At 42.0% G+C, this 17,959-nt stretch overlaps 1 protein-coding gene across 2 annotated transcripts in view; it reads left to right on the top strand.

Moving 5' to 3' along the window:
* LOC124577539 (EF-hand calcium-binding domain-containing protein 4A-like) overlaps window positions 1-17,688 on the top strand; it is a 797,374-nt gene extending 779,686 nt beyond the window's left edge. For both annotated transcript variants that reach the window (XM_047131228.1, XM_047131239.1), the window contains 5 exons: window positions 640-793; window positions 8,286-8,385; window positions 8,483-8,576; window positions 15,361-15,493; window positions 17,181-17,688. In XM_047131228.1, the coding sequence (XP_046987184.1) occupies window positions 640-793; window positions 8,286-8,385; window positions 8,483-8,576; window positions 15,361-15,493; window positions 17,181-17,431 (732 nt within the window). In that variant the 3' untranslated portion in view covers window positions 17,432-17,688. The remainder of the gene's footprint in view (window positions 1-639; window positions 794-8,285; window positions 8,386-8,482; window positions 8,577-15,360; window positions 15,494-17,180) is intronic.
* Window positions 17,689-17,959: the final 271 nt, after the last annotated feature.

Genomic DNA, 17,959 nt, shown 5'->3' with positions numbered 1-17,959 from the left:
TGCATTATCATGACAATGCACCCTGTCGATGGTTGTTCAGCATGACAATGCACCATGACATAAAGCAGCATCTGTGAGCAATGGGTTTTGGGCAACACCGTTTCTGCAGTGGACTGGCCTGCTCATAGCCTCGATAAGACCTCACTGGGCCAGCTTTTGGCACAACGTAGAACATCGACTTCACTTCAGACCAGAAGCGAGCGACACCTCGTCAAGTTTCGATTGTTGGGGAAGTACGACCTGCTATTCTTCCACTTCACTTCTCAAAGAAAGGGATCGCATCAGATTTCAATCCGTCATAAAGGCGAATGGTAGCCACATGCCGTATTAATGTGTGCTAGTAGGTGTGTCTGGATACTTCTGATCAGATAGCAAAAAAAAAAAAGGTTTAACAGCTGCAGGAAGCATCTCAGTTGCGGTTATATTCAAAACTGTGCCACCACGTAGAATTTGTAGTAGCATCTCACGGTACCACTGCAGTGTCACTCGAGTTCTGGCGCCACACAAGTTGTATTTTCAGCGGCGCGCTTTAAATCGACTGCGAGTAGTGTTTCAGGTTTGTGTATGGTTATCTTTTGTATCAAGGAGGTGGTGTGGAGTTTTTTTTTAGACTTGTTTGTGGGACTTTTTTGCGCGCAGGAGGAGCTGGAGCAGCGACTGCAGGCGCAGCGGGAGGAGACGGCGCGGCTGCAGCGCGTGGCGGAGGGTGCGAGGCGCCAGGGGTCGCGCCACCGGCAGCAGCACGTGGCCACGGGCTTCCGGCTGGCCTGGGCGCTGCTGCTCGAGCAGCAAGGTAGGCGCGCCGCCACAGAGCGCAGCAGCTGCAGCATGCTGCTTCATGCCGGCAGCAGCACTGCACACATACAGGGTGACTCAAAAAGAATACCACAACTTTAAAAATGTGTATTTAATGAAAGAAACATAATATAACCTTCTGTTATACATCATTACAAAGAGTATTTGAAAAGGTTTCTTTCACTCAAAAACAAGTTCAGAGATGTTCAATAGGCCCCCTCCAGACACACGAGCAATATCAACCCGATACTCCAACTCGTTCCACACTCTCTGTAGCGTATCAGGCGTAACAGTTTGGATAGCTGCTGTTATTTCTCGTTTCAAATCATCAATGGTGGCTGGGAGAGGTGGCCGAAACACCATACCCTTAACATACCCCCATAAGAAAAAATCGCAGGGGGTAAGATCAGGGCTTCTTGGAGGCCAGTGATGAAGTGCTCTGTCACGGGCTGCCTGGCGGCCGATCCATCGCCTCGGGTAGTTGACGTTCAATTCAGACGATAAGGTTTCATAACTAACCTTTTTCGTAGGACTCTCCATACAGTTGATTGTGGAATTTGCAGCTCTCTGCTAGCTCTGCGAGTCGATTTTCCTGGGCTGCGAACAAATGCTTGCTGGATGCGTGCTACATTTTCATCACTTGTTCTCGGCCGTCCAGAACTTTTCCCTTTGCACAAACACCCATTCTCTGTAAACTGTTTATACCAACGTTTAATACACCACCTATCAGGAGGTTTAACACCATACTTCGTTCGAAATGCACGCTGAACAACTGTCGTCGATTCACTTCTGCCGTACTCAATAACACAAAAAGCTTTCTGTTGAGCGGTCGCCATCTTAGCATCAACTGACGCTGACGCCTAGTCAACGGCGCCTCAAGCGAACAAATGTACAACTAAATGAAACTTTATAGCTCCCTTAATTCGCCGACAGATAGTGCTTAGCTCTGCCTTTTGTCGTTGCAGAGTTTTAAATTCCTAAAGTTGTGGTATTCTTTTTGAATCACCCTGTATTATACTCGTTTCTCACTCAGGGTAGGCAAAACAACACTAGCTTGGAATATTCGAGGGGCGTTCCATAACATGAAGCAAAACATTTTTTTCGTCTGGTTTCTATGGAAAAAGTACGTAAATTCTGTCGGACATCGTGGAATATTACTGATCCTCACCTCCCCCTTCCTTCCTCTGTCCTATTCCTGGGCTCCCTCTCCCCCCCTTCCATCCTGTTTTTCCCCAACTACCCTCTCTTTGCCTCCCTTCTCTCCCCCGAGTCCTTTTGCGGTTCCCTCCTTTGCCTTTCCCCATTCCCTCTCGCGTCTGTCCTGCCCCCCCCCCCCCCTTATGAGCCCTCTCCCTCCGTCGTCGTCCCCCCTTATGATTACTTTCCTTCCGTCGGTTTCCCCCCCCCCCCCCCCCCACAATTCGTTTTTCTTCTCCTCCCCCCTTTTTTTCTCCCCCTCATTGATACTGTCGCTGGGTGTGATTTTTATATCTCTTGCAAACAGAAACCAGACTGTCGCCATGTTTTTTTGTCTGACTACTGGGTTACCTGCCTGCTTCCTGTGTATTTTCTTAGCATCGCCCACCCATTTGTTTTATGTTTTAACTTTCCACAATTTTACGCCGTTTTACAATTTAAGTCACCGTTTTATCCCCTGCTTTTATTGTTTCTTTTCTTCTTATGTTTTAATAAATTCTGTAGGCTGAAGAGCAGCGTACTAAGCTGCTGCCAGTCCGCCCCCTACGGGGGAAATCGAAATTCAACAAAGGAAAAAAAAAGTGCAATATTAGCGCTTCAGTTCATATAGTTTCATTAAGTTCCGATAGATGGCCGCAATATACACTCCTGGAAATTGAAATAAGAACACCGTGAATTCATTGTCCCAGGAAGGGGAAACTTTATTGACACATTCCTGGGGTCAGATACATCACATGATCACACTGACAGAACCACAGGCACATAGACACAGGCAACAGAGCATGCACAATGTCGGCACTAATACAGTGTATATCCACCTTTCGCAGCAATGCAGGCTGCTATTCTCCCATGGAGACGATCGTAGAGATGCTGGATGTAGTCCTGTGGAACGGCTTGCCATGCCATTTCCACCTGGCGCCTCAGTTGGACCAGCGTTCTTGCTGGACGTGCAGACCGCGTGAGACGACGCTTCATCCAGTCCCAAACATGCTCAATGGGGGACAGATCCGGAGATCTTGCTGGCCAGGGTAGTTGACTTACACCTTCTAGAGCACGTTGGGTGGCACGGGATACATGCGGACGTGCATTGTCCTGTTGGAACAGCAAGTTCCCTTGCCGGTCTAGGAATGGTAGAACGATGGGTTCGATGACGGTTTGGATGTACCGTGCACTATTCAGTGTCCCCTCGACGATCACCAGTGGTGTACGGCCAGTGTAGGAGATCGCTCCCCACACTATGATGCCGGGTGTTGGCCCTGTGTGCCTCGGTCGTATGCAGTCCTGATTGTGGCGCTCACCTGCACGGCGCCAAACACGCATACGACCATCATTGGCACCAAGACAGAAGCGACTCTCATCGCTGAAGACGACACGTCTCCATTCGTCCCTCCATTCACGCCTGTCGCGACACCACTGGAGGCGGGCTGCACGATGTTGGGGCGTGAGCGCAAGACGGCCTAACGGTGTGCGGGACCGTAGCCCAGCTTCATGGAGAATTGTTGCGAATGGTCCTCGCCGATACCCCAGGAGCAACAGTGTCCCTAATTTGCTGGGAAGTGGCGGTGCGGTCCCCTACGGCACTGCGTAGGATCCTACGGTCTTGGCGTGCATCCGTGCGTCGCTGCGGTCCGGTCCCAGGTCGACGGGCACGTGCACCTTCCGCCGACCACTGGCGACAACATCGATGTACTGTGGAGACCTCACGCCCCACGTGTTGAGCAATTCGGCGGTACGTCCACCCGGCCTCCCGCATGCCCACTATACGCCCTCGCTCAAAGTCCGTCAACTGCACATACGGTTCACGTCCACGCTGTCGCGGCATGCTACCAGTGTTAAAGACTGCGATGGAGTTCCGTATGCCACGGCAAACTGGCTGACACTGACGGCGGCGGTGCACAAATGCTGCGCAGCTAGCGCCATTCGACGGCCAACACCGCGGTTCCTGGTGTGTCCGCTGTGCCGTGCGTGTGATCATTGCTTGTACAGCCCTCTCGCAGTGTCCGGAGCAAGTATGGTGGGTCTGACACACCGGTGTCAATGTGTTCTTTTTTCCATTTCCAGGAGTGTATGTAGCTTTCAAAATGGCGTCTGTAGCGGAGGGGACTTCCAAGCAGAAAGCTGTCATTGAGTTTCTGTTGGCGGAGAACCAGAGCATTGCATATATTCATAGGCGCTTACAGAATGTTTACGGAGACCTGGCACTGAATAAAAGCAAGGTGAGCCGTTGGGCAAGGCGCATGTCATCATCGCAAGCTGTCAGATGTCTCTCGTGACGGCCGGCCACACACAACAGTGTGTTCGTCGCCACAAAACTGCAGACGATCGTTCCCTTCTTCATGACTGCGGATCACCTCACGCAAGTCTACACACGCGACAGGTGCTCAAAAAACTCCATTGGACTGGACTTCCTCATCCACCCACCCTACAGCCTGGATCTCGCACCTTCCGACTTCTGTTTGACCCAATGGAGAATGCACTCCACGGGAAGCAGGGCGTGGATGATGGGGGGGTCACTGATACAAGTTATTGGCTCCGATATCGACCAGTGGAGTCGTACCATGCGGACATCCAGGCCCTCCTTAAAAGGTGGCTTAAGGCCGTCGCAGTAAACGGAGATAATGTTTAAAAATAGGATTTTGTAGCCAAAAGTATGGGGAATAATAATGGTATATTGAAATCCGGAATAAAACTGACCTGTATTGGGAAAAAAGTATTTCATTACTCACTGAAAGCCCCTCGTATTTAACGCGCTCTAAGAGACAATCCAACATGTCACCCGCACCCGGGGCGTATGATATAAGCTGCGTTGCCCGTCTTACAGCGCGTAAAATGTATTCCGGGCTAGTTTTATTTTACTCGCTGTATACATAGGATGTCCGAGGAGGATATGTTGGGAACGATCATTCGAAGCAAAGGAGTCCAGTAAACATGGGCTCTTAAATGCATAGCCGGCCGAAGTGGCCGTGCGGTTAAAGGCGCTGCAGTCTGGAACCGCAAGACCGCTACGGTCGCAGGTTCGAATCCTGCCTCGGGCATGGATGTTTGTGATGTCCTTAGGTTAGTTAGGTTTAACTAGTTCTAAGTTCTAGGGGACTAATGACCTCAGCAGTTGAGTCCCATAGTGCTCAGAGCCATTTGAACCATCTTAAATGCATACCTTACGAGCTGTGAACACTTGTTCAGTAGAAGAGATGTGGTCCACAGTGTCGAAGATGAACAACTGCTCATGTCTCTTAAGCTTTGCACTTCAGAGCAAATGTTTGTTGGATATATTTTCTTGTTTTGCTCTATACTGCCACCTCTCAAAACATGGAAGGAAAGAGCCTGCAGTGGGGAAGATTTGTTTCATAGTGCCGAAGATGAAGAAATGATCATAGCTCTTGAGGAATGCAGTTTAGAGCCCATGTTTACTAGAATGTTTTGCTTCGAATGATCGTTCCTGTCATATCCGTTAGTATTCACCATTCCTACTCGGACACCCTGCGGAACTAAATGGCCGAGAATAACCTAGTCCAAGTTCCAGGTCGCCAGAGCAATGGCTCCCAGGAGGAACAGAAGTTTGATTTTCATGATTTCTAATAATGATCGAATTTGAAAAAAATTAAATACTGTTATTATCAGGTAATTAAGAACTATAATCTGAAATTAAAGGTTCAACACAAGAAGTTAAGTATTAAAGTTAGAAACTGTTTACATGTCTTGAGTAGCGTGACGTGGCTTACAAATTAACCAGATTATATCCATCAAGTATTTGAGAATAAGAGTATTTCACATCTTCTAGCAAGCTTTACGCGTAATTTAAAACTTGTCCGGAACGTTTTCTTGCCGACACCTACTAGAAAATTGTGAAAGAAAAAAAAGTATGGTTTAGAATATTTCCGCAGTTCATACAGTAGAACTTATGCATCAGCCATGACATTTATATTTAATATGTCTTTACTACTAACCACTTTACAGACAGCGTCCACATATAACACTGAACACATCCGCAACATTACATCACAGTGCGACACATGGCTTAGGAGATACGAAGTTATAAACATTGAACGATACGAACAACTACTTTTTCTTAAAACGGAGCATAAATTACGCACCTGTTTGCCAAAAAGGTCTTACATGAGCACATAAAGGGGTTAACACCTTTTCAGCTTACCAGTTTGGTTATGAAGTTTTCATTAGTCCTTGGATGAATAATCCGAAATTAACAAAACCAGTTAATGTTTTACGTCTTCAACGATCAAGAATTTGTATGCTTGACAGCAGATGTTTAACGCATTAAGTTATTTGTAATCATTTGAAGCTGTTTTATGTGTGGGAATTCGATTCTTTAAAGCATCGAAAGTTGCGGAAGGGTTTACTGCTAACATCTCTGAATGCAAACAAGCTGGGTTCGTGATCATTTTTCAACTTGCCAGCAGTTTCCATCATTAACTCCTGACGAATTCCTGAACACCGTGACATCCTCTTAACAATCTTGTGCTTTGCCTCCCACCTCCACCCTCTCTCTCTCTTTCTCTCTCTCTCTCTCTCGCTCAAGCACACACACATGCGCACACACACACAATTTATTCACTCTCTCTAATTAATTAATATCGCTATTGATCCGACTCTGTCTTCCATTTCTTCCCCTCTTGTGCTAATATTTTCCTCTTAACTGTGCCAGTATACTCAACCTTTATATTCTGCTCTTTTTGGTTTGTCCGTCCGTAAGCCACATTCTGAACCGTGCTGTCCATTCCTTTTAAGAAATGTAAGTATTCCTTACTTTTCGCCTCACATGTCACGTATAGTCTCCAATAATGTATTTCCTCTTGCTGTATTATTTTCCTCCTTAAATTTTATTCCACTTTTTTCATCACTTTGTAACATTATGTGATTGCCTTATCATTTTGAATCATTCACTAATCGAGCAGTCGCTCGGCAATAGCTACAATTAGCAAATAAAGTTGCGAGAATGTAAAAGGTGAACGACCTGTGACGTAACGTGTTGATTGCCGAAGTTCCGTCAGAGACGCAGTGAGTTACTGACTTTGAAAACCACGGCGCGAAAAACGGACAGAAGAAGAACACTTTTACACATTCTTTTGATGTACGAGATATTCTCGATGAACAGTTACTCAGTTACTCATTTTCTCTTGTCTCTTGTAACTCGTATCGGACGCGCATGTCTTGCCGCCGTATTATTATAGTTAAAAAATATTATTTTAGTGTAAAGTGAAAGTGCAATACTAAAAGTGCAATACTGCATAGCAGTAGATTTATTGTGCGACGTGTATGTGAAAACGTCAAAGGACTTATTCTCATTACGAGAAGAGAAGTGCCAGTCAAAACGGCATCCATGTTAAATCCTTCATTGCAGTGTAAGTTCATCTATTAATTGCCATAAATTCAGAGTTAAATGGAACTGGTGTATGGACTATTTATTTAGTATAGAATCTATGTCTCACTCCTTCATGAAGTTATTTAATTTTCTTTAAGTTTCTGCCAAATAGAGAGTTCACAGTCACGAATTCTTTCGTCGAAATCTGACGGAAGTTGCATGCTGCGAAGTATTTTCTCCGCGCCATATTCTACTGGTAAATGCATGAAAACTACGGTCCCTTACGAAATTCATGTTGAGCTATCCAAAAATAATTATATTTTGAATAGGCATTTACTCTCCTCTGCAATGCAACTTCCGACTGATCTGACGCCGCACACGGTCGGCGTTCGCAAATATATTTCCACCACTGATTATAGTTATATGTTACAGCGCAAGAGACGAACGGGGACATTTATAACTGTATTTTTATGTATACACATTACGTAAACACATCGTTATAACTTCTTCGGCACACATGTCGAATGACAGTGGTTATTAATGGGAAATCTCCGTAAACCCTTCTGCTTGCTTTATTTCCGTTTTCATTGTTTCTACTTGCGTTTTGTGTGTATATCGAATATATTAGTCTGTCGCTGCGCTTTGGCCCCTCTTTTCAAAAGATGTTTGAACGCATTATTCCTTATTATATTGCCAAAAGCCTTCTTTAGTTCTACAAATTTTAGTGAGATATTGCTATTTTTTCTACAATCTCCCCTCTATTTTCTGTATATATATGTGGGCTGCATATAAACTTAATACAGTGCAGTAACAATATTGTCCATGTTTTAATTAGTAGGAGATCTTGAATTACTGTCCCAGACATTTACCTCGTCAGTAATACGATGTCATTTAATCTGGAGAAAGTTTAAATGCCCTGTTACTGGCCTTTCGGAGTAACTCCTCCACTTAGTGGCGCCACTGGACGTTACAGGGCTGGTGCAGCAGCTGCAGATGGTCAGGGGAATGGCGGACACCCTTACCTCCTGCCGAGACCAGCAGACCACGTCTGAGGAGCGCCTCTCCAGCTCCAGGTAACTCGCAGACACCACCAACTCGCTCCATGCAACTCACCTCCTCTGCCTCTAGCCTGTCTGTCTAAATGTCTAAAACACTTCGTTCTTTTTTCAGAAAGACGAGTCTTTCACAATCACGATCACAACAGACGAGTATGTTAAGCGTCGGCTCTCTCGATGACTACGAGTATGACGAGGAGTTTTACAAGGTAAGTCAGCTTCTTTCCGCTACTGAATCTGCTAACGGGGCAACAATTCTCCACGCTTACACAAATTTAATCTCACCTATACTCTATGTTGCTGACGCAACATTACGAGGGCAGTTCAATAAGTAATGCAACACATTTTTTTTTCTGAAACAGGGGTTGTTTTATTCAGCATTGAAATACACCAGGTTATTCCCCAATCTTTTAGCTACACAACACTATTTTTCAACGTAATCTCCATTCAATGCTACGACCTTACGCCACCTTGAAATGAGGGCCTGTATGCCTGCACGGTACCATTCCACTGGTCGATGTCGGAGCCAACGTCGTACTGCATCAATAACTTCTTCATCATCCGCGTAGTGCCTCCCACGGATTGCGTCCTTCATTGGGCCAAACATATGGAAATCCGACGGTGCGAGATCGGGGCTGTAGAGTGCATGAGGAAGAACAGTCCACTGAAGTTTTGTGAGCTCCTCTCGGGTGCGAAGACTTGTGTGAGGTCTTGCGTTGTCATGAAGAAGGAGAATTTCGTTCAGATTTTTGTGCCTACAAACACGCTGAAGTCGTTTCTTCAATTTCTGAAGAGTAGCACAATACACTTCAGAGTTGATCGTTTGACCATGGGGAAGGACATCGAACAGAATAACCCCTTCAGCGTCCCAGAAGACTGTAACCATGACTTTACCGGCTGAGGGTATGGCTTTAAACTTTTTCTTGGTAGGGGAGTGGGTGTGGCGCCACTCCATTGATTGCCGTTTTGTTTCAGGTTCGAAGTGATGAACCCATGTTTCATCGCCTGTAACAATCTTTGGCAAGAAATTGTCACCCTCAGCCACATGACGAGCAAGCAATTCCGCACAGATGGTTCTCCTTTGCTCTTTATGGTGTTCGGTTAGACAACGAGGGACCCAGCGGGAACAAACCTTTGAATATCCCAACTGGTGAACAATTGTGACAGCACTACCAACAGAGATGTCAAGTTGAGCACTGAGTTGTTTGATGGTGATCCGTCGATCATCTCGAACGAGTGTGTTCGCACGCTCCGCCATTGCAGGAGTCACAGCTGTGCACGGCCGGCCCGCACGCGGGAGATCAGACAGTCTTGCTTGACCTTGCGGCGATGATGACACACGCTTTGCCCAACGACTCACCGTGCTTTTGTCCACTGCCAGATCACCGTAGACATTCTGCAAGCGCCTATGAATATCTGAGATGCCCTGGTTTTCCGCCAAAAGAAACTCGATCACTGCCCGTTGTTAACAACGCACATCCGTTACAGACGTCATTTTAACAGCTCCGTACAGCGCTGCCACCTATCTGAAGTCAATGAAACTAAACGAGGCGAAGCGGGAATGTTTGAAAATATTCCACAAGAAATTTCCGGTTTTTTCAACCAAAATTGGCCGAGAAAAAAATGTGTTGCATTACTTATTGAACTGCCCTCGTAATTTCAGTCTCACGCAAATTCTACCACTCCTTCTAAATGCTCAAATCAGATGCAAATCACTTCATCTTCTGTATGCACATGACCATTGACTCGCAGGTCTTTCATAACTGAAAAGTAGACTAATCATAAAGAAATCACTGAAATACTTGCCTCTTCAACATTCATTCACATGTCTGCTCAGTGAGTGCAAAATAACCTTTATAGACGAGTTCTCTCAGCAGCTCGAAGAAAACGATTTATTGACATGTAGTCAGCACCAACTCAGAAAATATCGTTCTTGCGAAACACAATTAGCCCTTTATACTCATGAAGTAATGTGCTATCGACAGCGGATGTCAAATTTATTCCATATTTTTAGATTTCCAGAAGGCTTTTGACACCGTTCCTCACAAGCGTCTTCTAACCAAACTGCGTGCCTATGGAATATCGCCTCAGTTCTGCGACTGGATTCGTGATTTCCTGTCAGAAAGGTCACAGTTCGTAGTAATAGACGGAAAGTCATCGAGTAAAACAGAAATAATATCTGTCATTCGCCAAGAAAGTGTTATAGGCCCTCTACTGTTCGTGTTCTATATTAACGACATAGGAGACAGTCTGACTAGCCATCTTAGATTGTTTGCAGATGATGATGTTATTTCCCTTTTTGTAAAGTCATCAGATGATCAAAACGAATTGCAAAATGATTTAGATAAGATATATGTATGGTGCGAAAAGTGGCAATTGACCCTGAACAAAGAAAAGTGTGAAGTTATTCACATTAGTACTAAAAGAAATCCGCTAAATTTCGATTACGTGATAAGCCACACAAATCTGAAGGCTGTACATTCAACTAAATACTTAGGGATTACAGTTACAAATGCCCTAAATTGGAACGATCACATAGATAATTTTGTGGGTAGAGCCAGCCAAAGACTGTGATTCATTGGCAGGTCTACTAAAGAGACTGCTTACACCACACCTGTCCGCCCTATTCTAGAGTAATACTATGCGGTGTGGGATCCGCATCAGGTGGGACTGACGGTTGACATTGGAAAAGTACAAAAAAGGGCAGCTCGTTTTGTATTATCGCGCAGTATGGGAGATAGTGCCACAGACATGAACTGGAGTGGCTATCATCAAAACAAAGGGTTTTTCGTTGCGGTGGGATCTTCTCATGAAATTTCAATCATCAATTTTCTCCTCTGATTGTGAAAACATTCTGTTGGCAACCATCTACATAGGGAGAAATGATCATCACGATAAAATAAGAGAAATCAGGGCTCGCACGGAATAATTTAATTGCTCGTTTTTCCCGCATGCTGTTCGAGAGTGGAACGGTAGAGAGACAGCTTGTAGGTGGTTAATTGAACCCTCTGCCAGGCATTTTATTGTGAATAGCAGAGTAAAGATGTAGATGTAGATTTGTGGATGACACGTTGCGTCTAATAACATCAATGTTCTTTTCTGTGCCCCTCCCATCAATCATATGAGGGTAATTATCTTTCACTTTTCTGGTTAAATATACTTCCATCGAGAACATACAGATGAACTACGGTTTAGTTTAAGAACTACTTAAACTACTGCTTAGTTTCAAATTCAATTGAATATAATTGACTAATATTTTATGAGTAGCTTTATTACTCAGTTCCTCCATGTTCATCCACATATAATGCATTTATTTCTACACATCCTCTGCTAATATTCTTGCATTTGACACATACATCGTAAGACTACATCAACAGTAAAGATAAAAACAGCTCGTTTCACTGGTAGCATCTGATTTCTTGAACATGTATGACACAGTATCAATAATATTGATTTTTTGCTGGCATATGTAATAAATGTGAGAAAATTTAAAACTGCAGCCAATGTATTTTCTCCACATGTATTTGGGCACTGGAGGAATCTGTAAAAGGAAGCATTACATAAGCCATTTAGGAGCAGTGCTTGAAAACACAAATGATGGAAATGACAAAGGCACTCCATGGATCATCTATTCAGGGTAGATTTGATGCTCATCATTCTTTGACATGTGCTTTTATGACTGACCTGCTGACAGAAATGTCAGAGGGAAAATAACATAATTAATGTCACTCTGAGAATTTTGTAGTTGATCTATTTACCTATATTGTGTTTAGTGATTATAATATATATGAGAGTGAAATACAACAATGTGGAGCAGGTTATGGGCAAGTTAATTGAAAGAAAAGTATGACATGGAAGCTTCATTCTAGGAGCACATGTTCATCAGAACAAGTGTGTCAACTAACATAGAGGATTCATTTTAATAGTTTTCTGTGAAGATACTCTTCAATGGAGCTGCAGAACTTGACATACAGGAAAGTTCTGTAATTTACTCTTAAACTCCACTGCATCACCCATGAAACGTGGAATACGCTGTTGTGAGTTACTGAACATGTGTGTATCTGTACATTTGATTCTGACAGGAAGCCTCAGTAGAGGCTGTTTTGAGTTCCACTTTTCTACAAGTTTTCACTGATTTTTGATAAACTACAAATACTAGTGATGAAAAAGGCATTAATAAATATCTGTATGTCTTGTGTAGCAGTTGCCATACTACTCATTTTTTAACATTATCTGCAGTTGTAGAATTAACACCAGTTATAAAACTTAAGAACACCCTTCTGTATTCTGATACAAGTATTCTTGTATACTGACTTCCTTACAAAATTATTCAGCAACTCAGTAATGGATGGAAATAACCAGAATAAACTAGTTTCTTTATTCAAAATCTGTTTATAGCAAACAGAGATTAAATAAGATGCCTCATTAATTACAGAGTGTGGGGTTTCTAATAACATTTGAGTTTTAACTGTACTCCCACTTAATAATTCCTGCAACTTGTACTTCATTGCTAAAGAATCCTATGTGACGTACATTGTAAAAGAAGGCTATTTACAACATGTTCATAGAGAACTACAGAATTTAATATCCTGAATATTGTCAACCTGCAGTGAGAATTCTTTTCCCTTGAACTATCTGTTGACTTTTCAAATATGACATTGTCTCTCTTTGCAGTGAGAGAACTGGTACTACTTCTTGCACCTATATTGTGTCCTTGGCAAACAGGACAAGAATTATGTCCTCTAACAATGCGTGTACTACTACTTCTTGTACCTATATTGTGTCCTTGGCAAGCACAACAAGAATTATGCCCTCTAACAATGTGTGTCATTTAACATTTGCACACATCAGAAGAGCGCAGGACCAAAAACAGCTATGGTCGCAGGTTCGAATCCTGCCTTGGGCATGGATGTGTGTGATGTACTTAGGTTAGTTAGGTTTAAGTTGTTCTAAGTTCTAGGGGACTGATGACCTTAGATGTTAAGTCCCATAGTGCTCAGAGCCATTTGAACCATTTTGAGAGTGTTTTCGTGTCGCGAATCTCACAAGGCAATAGAACTAATCTGCCTGCTTGCAATTTTGATTACCTGTTGCTATGTGATGTATATGGAATTGCTGTCTGTCATGTAAATAGCAAAAACCATGAAACTTGAAGTGTTACCCACATCACGAATCATTCATTATGATAATACTCTCTGATGTACTGATTGTAGCATATTATCTGTTCAGTTAAAAATATCCTGTCCCATTGACAGTTGTGTCTGAAATCCACACTGCTTGCTGATGAGGATGTTATTCTTATAAAAATAAATAAATGCATTTGGCTGCATAAATAATGTGATCTTCTTAAGTAAAGTTTAATATTGTGGTGCCAGAGGAATAACTGCACGGAGGGCAACTGAAGTCAGTAGGTCATTTGCCCCATGTTGAGCTGTCAGTCTTCATTCTGCTTTGTTGACAGATAATATGAATGTTGCAATAAGGAGCAAATAAGTTATAGTTCTAAAAATAGCTGCTAAAGAGGTTTCATGGACATCAATACATGGATTCTAGCCAATTCTGTGCCCAAGAACTTCAGAATAGACATACTACTTGCCATTCAAAACCTGAGAGAGGTTTCTCTCCACCACATGTTTAAGATATTGTGACAAGCAGACAAATGAAGTTGATAGTGTTCATTTTGGGATTATAACTTGATGAATACAGATGGGAGAAGCATCCAGAGGTCTACACTGAGAATCCTAAACAAACCTTTATTTACAATGCAGATGTTGTTAGACGTACATGACAGAAAAAATTCTGGAAAATTTTGATTGATTTGATTCCATGATGTCATGCTGGATCAACTTCTGGGCCAGGCTACAGTTTCCCTAGTCCAAAAGTGGATACTATGAACTGTCTGTGACGTGAATTGAAGAATGTCCTGCAGGGGCTTGCTCAGAGAACTGCAAATTGTTACTGCAATTTTGCAAAGTATATTTACATGTGAATGAAACATGTCATAAATAATATATCATATTTTCATATCAGTAGTCCAATTAATGGAATCAACACCAGAAATGAGAATAACCCTGAAAACATCAAAGGTCACTTGCTTCATACCAAAAATTTGTCCATGATCCAGGAAGAAATATTTTCAATAACTTGCTAACAGTCACAAGAATTTAGCTACTGCTAAAGTACAGTTTTAGTGAAACCTAAATGAATGTATTGGTGGCCAACTGCTGATTCGATGAATATCTTTGTAGAACTAGATAACTTATACTGTACATTGTTAATATTAACAAATAACCTGAGTATTGCAGCAATTATGACTTATGCACATCTTCAGTGCAGTAATGCCATCTGTATAAGCAAATGTAAAATTATGCTTTGTACATCAATGTGTACATATTTACAAGTTTGTGAAAAGTTTAATAACAAATTTTAATTGAAAATATCTTTCAGATTTTTTACTTTCTTGGGTACCATTTAGGATGTACAGAAGGAACATTTTGCTTTTTATGAGCTGTGTTTCATAATTGAGGATCTTCTCAGTAGGAATCTAAGGGCTGAAAAATGCATATTGTACCTGTCTGTTGAGTGGCTTCTTTGGGTGTGGTAACCCTGAGTTCAGTCATTGATAGGGGCAAAGATTTTTGTCATTCCATTCCTTCCCGTATGGCCCCAGGTCTACTGAGTCAGCTATCAAATGAGTACCAGAGGTATTTCCCAGGGCTGAAAGGCAGCTGGGGCACTCTGTTTGCCACCCACAACCTCCTACTACTGTGGCAAAAAAAGGCTGTACTCTACCTACTGTAAGGCCAGTAGCATGGTCATGGGCTTGTGCCACAGATTACTTTTACTTTTATCTTTCTTTTGACAAGATTGTTTCAGTTTTTTTTGGGAAATAACAATGAATTGTGACACTAACATTGTTGTAATTTTTCATGTTCTTTTATGTTGCACCTTAAGAACTGGTGGTATAGAACACATTTTCTGTGCATGTTGCAGTTTCCTTGTGACAAATTTGAGCCAGAGGAGCCTTCAGCTGAGGGAAGCAGAGTCACCTCAGCAGTCGCTGACACAGTCGCTGTGAACACGACATCCCTTCAGGATGAGATTGCTCTTTCTCTGAAAGAAAAAGGTAATCACACGTTTGCAAACACTAGAGGCCAGATAATGTGCTCTGTTCCTTTAACACTGTTGTGTGAGTGATTAACATCATCTTCATCTAAAGGCTATGCCTTGAAAGTAGAATACTGTTTTCTTTTTCCTCTGTCCTTTTCTTTTCTTGATGATTTTGACAGTGTATTACCTGGGATACATTTATTGTTTTCTATCTTGACTTCCTGTTTTGATTTCTTTCTTTTCTTCCGTCCTCCCTCCCCTCCCCCAAAATATCATTTCTTTCTTTTCTCACTGCTTTCACTTTAAATTCTTTGAGTGTAAGTGAGCAGTTGATAAAATCTCCATCCAGACACACTCACAAATAAATTTCTTCATAGATATTTCAGGAAATGCATATACTTCATTTGGTCCTTTTCATTACCAAAATCACTTGTTATTGAGCTTGCTTTATTCAACACCAAAGAATACAGTTCCGTACCACATATTAAAGATGCCAAGTGATGACATACATGTTAAGTTGACCGTAGCCAGAATGAGAACTTATTGCAATATTGACAGAATATTTTACAGCATTCAGTTTCTTTTTTCATTGTACAAAAAATCATTTCAGAAGGTTTGCGCAGCTTTGTGCTTCTTCATGTGGTTGATCAGGTGAAAGTTGAATCTTTACGTGTACCAGCCAGTTCTTCAATGACACCAAACAAAGCTCCATATTATTTCCTCATACCAGTAGAGCTCTGTCGCTAAAGACAGCTATCTTCACCTGTGCCATTCTGCTCCTGCTGTCTTCTTTGCTTCAGCCATTAAGCGTAAAGACTTCTGAGGTAGGAGGATTTCCTTCCTGCTTCTACTACTGTGTTGTTTCCAGTTCTGATCTTGATCAAGGTATTGTTCACCTTTATACTATGCTTCGTTTACCTTTAAACTGTATTCAATATATCTTTGGTGTCCATTCCTTTCAAATGATCATCTTTTTTCCTTCCTCTTGTTTTTTCATTCCTCTCCCAGATTGTCCCTTTGCTTCCTTCATTCATTCTCTTTCTCACATAAGTTGACCAACTGTGGTGGAAAGCTGGAACTGTTCTAAACATGAACTTACCAGTCTTTGACTTCCAATTTTATTGCTACTGTTTGGATTTTATAGATGTTAACCAGATTATTCGGCTCCCTCTGCACATCAGCCTCATTCTTATATAGACGTCAATATCCTATTCAACTTCCAGATGCTAGTAATGTTTCATTGCTTATCAACAGTCTAGTTTCCATTGCTAAACACTGTGTCAAATTACTCCTACAATACCTCTTCCCATCCTGAAACCTTCCTGACTTCTTCCAGAAAGTCTTAATTCTCTTTATAACCCTATATTTTTTTAGTTTTCTGATCAGTTGTTTACAAGTGGGTCTTGTTAGACTAATCATCTGATAGTTTTTTCATTTAGCCTTGTCTAATTTCCTGTGCAATATGACAATTACATTTTTTTCTGAAATTCAGCTGTGCTGAAACGTATGTACATTCATTTGTATGCACCAGTATAAATATTTATCTGTTTAACTGTGTCTCACATTGACAGCCATCTGTTTAACCTGGGGTTGGGGACCCTTCCATATTGGTGGTTATGATGGACAACCATATTTATTCTGTGTTCTTGTGCAAAGCCTCTGTGTAAGTCTGTAGAGAGACATGAAAGTGTAATCATTTTCAGGGAGCCCTTGGCCATCCTCAGAGAATGCTGACAGTACGAAGCTGTCCACCAACTGTGTGTGCAGCTGCTATTCTGTGTTCAGCAGGGGAAGTGAACTATCACACCTGTTTTCTTTCTCCTATCATGAATTTTGGCTCATCCCTTTCATCATAAGATATTTCTGTGTGGGTACGATTGTGAAATACACAACATGTGTCATTGTGGCTTACATTCTAATGCTGATAGTGAAGTACAAATGTGAAGCTTCTTAGAAGCACCTCATGATTATGTGGCTAACTGTGGGCTGTGAAAGTACAATAAAATGCTATGCTTTAATTCGTATTAAATACAAACCAAGTAAAGGTGCCTTTATTTTCTTACATTTACAAATGTAACTTCTTAAACAAAAGGCACTGTAAAGTAGGAGAGCAATAATGAGTCACTGACCTGTGTGTGTGCCTTATTGTAATATCAAAACATTGTTAATGAGCTTTGTAAGAACTATTTTTGGAATAAATATTTCGTCATCAGTGAGAATAATATAATTTGCAGTTATGTAATGAAATGAGTTGAGGTTTACAAACCATGCAACACAATCTTACCTCTATCACCATCAATCCTAAGACATGAATTGGGATATAATGTCAACCATTCAAGGGTACTAGGCATTTACATTTGTGAACTATTCACTGTTGTAGTAACTGTTACCAAATTACTGTACAAAATTCAGTATTTCCTGCTGAATCTAAATAAATTACATCAAATAACTTATAGCTACCAAATATTTCATGTGCCAATTC

This window comes from Schistocerca americana, chromosome 1 (assembly GCF_021461395.2).
Source record: "Schistocerca americana isolate TAMUIC-IGC-003095 chromosome 1, iqSchAmer2.1, whole genome shotgun sequence".
Classification (NCBI taxonomy): Eukaryota; Metazoa; Arthropoda; class Insecta; order Orthoptera; family Acrididae; genus Schistocerca; species Schistocerca americana.
Note: the sequence above shows the minus strand (reverse complement) of the source record. Positions and strands in the feature narration are given on the sequence as shown.